The sequence below is a fragment of the Alexandromys fortis genome, unplaced genomic scaffold, assembly GCF_014885135.2.
Source record: "Alexandromys fortis isolate MF-2015 unplaced genomic scaffold, M_Fortis_MF-2015_v1.1 scaffold_231, whole genome shotgun sequence".
Lineage (NCBI taxonomy): Eukaryota > Metazoa > Chordata > Mammalia > Rodentia > Cricetidae > Alexandromys > Alexandromys fortis.
Genome location: NW_026068613.1, coordinates 1030687 through 1037061, shown reverse-complemented (window position 1 = coordinate 1037061; position 6375 = coordinate 1030687). Strand labels below are relative to the sequence as shown.

General features: G+C 49.1%; 1 protein-coding gene across 9 annotated transcripts in view; it reads right to left on the bottom strand.

Annotated features, from left to right (window-relative positions):
* Positions 1-1263: 1263 nt before the first annotated feature.
* Positions 1264-6375, bottom strand: part of Gramd1b (GRAM domain containing 1B) — a 174052-nt gene continuing 168940 nt past the window's right edge. For 5 of the 9 annotated variants that reach the window (XM_050133482.1, XM_050133484.1, XM_050133486.1 and 2 more), the window contains one exon: positions 1311-6094. In XM_050133482.1, coding sequence (XP_049989439.1) covers positions 6005-6094 — 90 coding nt within the window. In that variant the 3' untranslated portion in view covers positions 1311-6004. Of the gene's footprint in view, positions 6095-6375 lie in introns of all 9 variants that reach the window. The other 4 variants (XM_050133480.1, XM_050133481.1, XM_050133489.1 and 1 more) reach the window with 3 other exon arrangements.

Sequence of the window (6375 nt, the reverse complement as noted above, 5' to 3'; positions counted from 1 at the left end):
TTGGGGGGGGGGGCTTCCCGTTTAGGGAGGAGCATCAAGGCAACACCATCTTCCAGTACCTAGCTTCCTAACAGGGGCGAGAGCCCCTAAAGAGAAAAGCATAACAAGAAATGTGAGGATTCAGTCCAGCAAAATCGGTTGTGGGGTTTTGTTTAAGGGGAGGCAAAGGTTTCTCTGTGTAATCCTGGCTGTCCTGGAACTTGCTCTATATACCAGGCTGGCCTCAAACTCAGAGATCCACCCGCCTTTCAAGTGCACCACCACACCCAGTTCCACCACAACTCTCAGAATGATATGCTGGTTAAGACTAAAAACATGGCTGGAGAGATGGCTTAGTGGTCAAAGGTGCTTGTGGCTCTTCAGGAGGGCCCCAGTTTAGTTCCCAGTACCCATGTCCTGGTAACTCCAGCTCCTGGAGATCTGATACCCTCTCTTGTCCTCTGAAAGCACCAGTATTCACAAGCACACACAGACATGAACATATATACAGAATTAAAAATCAATCTTTTTAAAATAGGTAAAGACTAAAATTATTGTAGTACAATTCCAGCTCTCATACTAAGTGACATACATGCACTTCTTTATAAAAGACATTATCCCTAAACACTGACGATCGAAATGATAGATGGGACTCATGGCCACACTAATGGTTAAGAGTGACACATGAGTGTGTGCTCAGGTAGGACAGTTAAAACTCTCCTCCTCCATGCCTCCTGGAATACTGAAGGGGTAGAACGAGTGTAGGATCCAGAGGATAGAAATGAGCACCGTCTGATCATTGATCATGACGACACAGCAGTTGTTTAAGGCCTAAGCAGGACTGGGCCATTCATTCTATCGTGGTTGGGGTATCAGCTCATGAGGTCCTACCCCTCTCTGAGGGTCTCCTGAGGAGAGTGAGGAGTTTTCCTCAGTGGTGTAACCCCTAACAAGTTGCTCTGGCTCCAGCAAGCAGCCCTCCTTCCTGTGCTTATATAAACAACCTAATTAAACCCAGTGAGTTACAAAAATACATGAAGGAAGGAGGGGAACAAGCACGGGTAGGAGGGAGATAAGAGAGGGCAATGGGGATGGATACGACCGCAATACACTTTGTAAGCCTGTATGAACGTGTCAGAAATAATAACTAGCATTTACTAAATAAAAAACAAAAACTCAGAAACCTAGCCATTCCATTATTTCAGGCTGTTTCCTTTCCTAAGATGGAGGCTTGTATGTGGGCAACACATGACTTCATGCCTTGCTGTTGAGCCTATCTAGGGACATCATAAACCCTGGGGATGAGGACTCCCGATGGACCAAGCAATAAACACACACAACCATTTATTATTTGTAATTCAATACTTTTTTCCTTTAATTCAGACTGGACTTCCATGGCTCTAGCTACTTTACATTAAGATTTGGCTGGGTAGCCTTGTATGTTTCTAGGGACTAGCAGGAAGTTTTCAGACCTTGCGCACAGCGCCAGGCAAAGTACAGTTATCGATCCCAATACAGACGGCCAGACAACTCAACTGCAAGCAACCCGTGTTCTTTCCCACTTGTGGTCCAGTGCAGGTGCTGGGTGCTGCTCCCTCTACCTCACCCTATTCCACCCCATGTCGGGAATATGCATGGGGCCACTATGGCCTCTGATCCATCCCTCCCCACCTCAGGGTCTAGGTTGAGTGAGGGGAGAAAAAAAGCACCATGGGTTTGGGGGTCTGGTCCATGCAGAGAGTGGTCTGGCCCTAGAGTGCAAGGTGAGGAAATGTGGGGTGCCACACATTCTTGTTGGCAAAAGTGACTGTGCAGTCTTTGCACACAACACAGAAGCCCAGGGCCAACTCCCCAGACGGCCGGATGTCCTGCCTGGAGCAAGGGCCGCCATTTTGCTTCTGAGGTGTCTTATTGTATTGAGAGAAGCAAGGAGGACCAAAGGGCAGAGATGACAATGTCCATTTAGCATTCACATGCTGGGGAGATCGTCTGGCATCAGCAAATCTTGGCAGGTAAGTGCATCTCACCGGCAGCCAAGGCTCCAATCCGGGCTCCCAGGCCTGCTGAGGACCTCCAAGTCACAAGACCCCTGAGCTGTTGCACGGCACATCAGAACAGGTGGCTGGCTGAGCCCATCACAATGGCTGGAGCAGGAGTGAGGTAACAAGGTGGGGCAGAGAGATGGGAGAGGAGGCTCTCTACACCAAGTGCAAATCCCTGACTCACATCAGGAATGCAGGGATGTGGAAAGATGGCCTTCCAGAAAACACTCCTCTGAGACCCAAATGCATCTTCTGGAAGAAGACTCGGAGATGGAAGGGAGTAGGGCCAGCCTGCTGGAGTGAGGCGAGGGCGGAGGGACCAGAGTAGAGAACAGCAAAGGGAAAATGGGACTGATTGCCCCATAGCTTAGAGGCAGGGGTGGGGTTGGGGTGAGGGAGAGAGTCCTGGAGAGGGCAGGCAGAGTCCAGGTGTGTAGGAAGGGCCACCACAGCCCTGCCACCTGGGGGAAGAGAGAAGAGCGCTATTTCTCCTAGGCCCTAGAGAGAAGGGCTGGCTTTGGCTGCCCTGCAGAGCTAAAGGAAGCGGGATGGTATGGCCCAGAAAGGACCCTTCTGGGAGCACAACTGTCCAGAAAGAGTCTTCCCCTAGCCAGTCATGTCCCCAACACCTCATCTTACAGATGGTGCCTATGATAACAGTAGGCCAGTCCCAGCATAGGTGAGGGGCTATGGACAAGGAGAGAATCCACTTGTGGCAAATTTTCCTTGAGGTTTCCCGGTGCTCCCCACTCCTTGATGCCAGGGCCCAAAGGCAAGCCAAGGATTTTAGCAAAAGTTTCCTAATTTATGCAAACCACATCAGGGTTTTGGCTGAGCAAAACACAAGTTCTAGAGCTGGGAATGGCTTCTTCCCATTGTGTCTTCCGTCAGTGAGAAAGGAGTATGAACAGTAGAGAGGATTCACAGTGCCTGGAGATGGAAGATGGACTTGGTCCAAAATGATACACTTCTTGCCGTTATCCTCCTCTAAGCATAAACCAACTCCAAACTAAACCTAGGCCAAAGGAGGAAGGAACATTCTCCTGTGTTAACGCTGAGCAAGGCTATCCCTGCCACTGGGACCCCCCTAGACCTCCTAGTCAAGAGCGAAGCTCACCTGCCCTGGCGGGACAGTTTTCAGAATTGGGAACTCCACATCTCACTAGTCTCTGGTCTAATCTCGGAGTCAAGGTCAAACTTAGACCCCACATTAGAGGTCATTTGCTGATCCTCTTCTGTGACAAGCGGATGGTGAAGCTCGGTGACGGTGACTTAACCAAGGCCGCACAACTTTCCAACAGCACAGTCAAGACTCAAGCCCAGATCTCGCCACTCTTGGTCCAGTGAAAGCACTTGACTGTCTTGCCTACAGATCCATACAGAAAGATCAATACATATCTACAACGGACAAACAGAGAAAACCTGCCAGCTGGAAGAAGGCACCAAAGGCATGCCAGCTTCCATGACCTCCTGCAGACAGCTAGCTATTTGCTGGGCTATCGTCCAGGGCACTTGCTTTGGTTGCTAAAGGGTGAGTTCCCTTCTCTCTCACAAAGTATTGACTAAGGGTGGGGAGGGGGTTGTGTTTGGGAACAAACCCAGTTGTTGGTTTCTTCCTGGTTTAAAAGCCCAAGCTAAGACAAAAGCAACTCACAGGAAAGCTAGTATCCTGGAGGCTATTCCTCACACATATATCATCTGGGTCCATCAGAAAACAGAAGGCTCTCTAGGACCAATCAGGGGTTTTCCTCTCTAAATGATCCTGCGGGCCAAAGAAAAGCAGCTCTCTGTGGTCAGGGCTTCTTCTGTTACTTTACTTGGCTCCTCACCACCCCCAGTGAATACCTTTGAATTCATCTGAATAAGTAAATAACGACAAATGCAATAAATTTGGAGTTTCCAATTTTGTTTTCAAAAAGTTTCTGGGAATACTTTTAGCTTCTGGCTATTCCAAGAGGAAACTGCCTAGCCATTTCAAATGGGACCATTCTCCCTTCTTTGTCTCAGGGCTCGTGGGTCTAGATCATCACCAGCAAAGCCCTCAAAACCCTACTCTAAAGGAACACTGAATGCATTTCTTCACCCCTGCTTTCCCGGAAGAGCGCTAGTGATGCTAGCTAGGCACTGAGCCTTCTTCTCCCGTCATCAGAGGTTGATCCAGGGTTACATCTGATTTTCTGATTCTGCCCTTCAAGAAACACCAAGGCCTATACTCCAGAACACTGCAATATCAATGTCTTTCTTTCTTTCACTGCTCAGATGGAATGCTCTGACAATGCTAAGAGGAGAAGGTAACTTTCTCTTTGGCATCGGTAACCAGCACCGTCTTGCTCCCTTTGTACCGATGCTCTGGGAAATCTGTGGTTCTGATTTCCTCTGGACTTGAGAAGTGGCCAGCTCAGAGAACCTGGAAGTATTTATTTACTACTATGGACCAACATGAGCTCTGCCTGGGGCTGGCAGGGGTCCTTGAGTCATCTGATGGAAGAGCAGGAGACACTCTAAGGGAGGATGATGAATCTGCCCAGAAGGGCCCCTTGAGATCATGTAAAAGCCTGAGTCCTGATGGGCAAACATTAAGAAGGCCAGGCCCTGACTGGCTCAAGTTCCTAACATAGCATCTTCCTTTTATTTCTTGGTGACTTTATAGCTCATTGGGGCCAGAGATTATAAAGAGATTTGCACACACATACCCATCAGAGCTGCCACTCTTAAACCTGAGAAACAGAACTGAGGTGGCCTCTCCCTAACCAAACATACGCATCTGTGCCAAATCCTCCCTCTGGTGGCTCACACATTTTCCCCGCACAACTGCCTCTATTGCGATCACTGGTTCTTTACCAAAAGTTAAGGATGCTATTAGCCCTCTCAGTGGCTTGGCTACTGTGCTCACTACTCATATGAAATTCTGGGCAAGCCCTGTAATCCATGTTTCTAGAATGATCTCTGTCTCCTAAAGCCTGGAGGGACTAGGACACCCTGACTTACCCTGGACATCAAACTCACAGCTCAAAGGGAAAGAATTAGAGCCACAGACCTGACTGGTTTATATAACCACTAAAAGAGGTTTTTGTTTTTTGTTTTGTTTTGTTTTGTTTTTTTTTTTTAAACAAGGTCAAAAAGGCTCCACCCTGGCTAAGAAACAATGTGCTCTTAGGGCACAGAGAAACAATAGGACTTTAGGCACTAAAAAGTGACACTTCTCCAGAGCCAGCCTGGGAGAAGAGCAGAGAAAAAGGGAGTGGGAGAGTTAGAAAGTCCCAGCCCTTGTGGGTTCCACAACCTACTCAGGACAGAAGAAGGTGTGGGGGTGGCTGAGGAGAATTCCCTTCAGATGCCAGAGCTGAGGAGCCTGCAGCCCCACAGCCCAGGCCCACAAATGCAGCCTCTTCACAGTCCTCGCCACCTGGCTTTCAGAGTGGTCCTAACCAATGGTCTCCTGGGGGACTTTGGATGGGGCTCCTGCCCTCTCCATTCTTCCTGTTCCCAAGAGAAGGCCTGGGGAAGCACTGGGTGGGGGGGGAGAACAGGTTCTCTTTTACTCTAGAGACAAATCAAAAGAGGGTTAGGGAATGAAGCACCGTAAGCAATGCCCTCTTGGAACGTCTTTGAAGACCCAAGGGTCTTCACAGGCATTAACTTTGGCTCAGCCACATTTCCCTTCTAAGGGCCAAGAATGGCCAGCAAGGGAAGGGGTGAGGAACAGAAGATGGGAAGAGGAGGGTCAGGGGAGGTTGGTGCTGAGAGGTGGTCCCTGCCCTCCTCGGTCCCTCCACAGTGGAGGGAAAACGCTGCTCTGGCCGGCACAGGGGGCGGGAGTTCCCGCTCCTTCTCCCTGGTACATAGGCATTATCTCATTTTTTAAAATCTGTATATAATATATATTTATATTCTGTATATATATATATATTTATATATATATTTATAGGGTCTATGTACATGTATTGCACAGGCCTCTTGCAGCCACCCCTGGTCCTGCCTTGTCAATGATAGCGGTTCCTCTTCTCGTCGCTTTCAGATGTGTAGTCTCGGGACCTGATGCCATTCTGAAGGTTGATGAGTGAGTCCTTCATCTGTAAGACAGTGCTCTCAGTGAGTGTCCACAAAGGGGCAGCTGCAACACCCACCTGCAACACCCACCTGCGGCCCATCCCTGCCCATGTCACAGAGCCAAGGGAAACCAAGTCCAAACACAGGTGGCTCTCAGGAGCCTCAGCCTAAGGCAGAAAGGGGCCATCTGGTCCCCGGCACTGGAAATTCCTTGGACTTGGTTATTGGTGACAAGAATCCAGTCACTGTAAGGAGTCACCTTAAACTACCACTCTCTTGACCTGCAACTCGGATCCTCAAGATG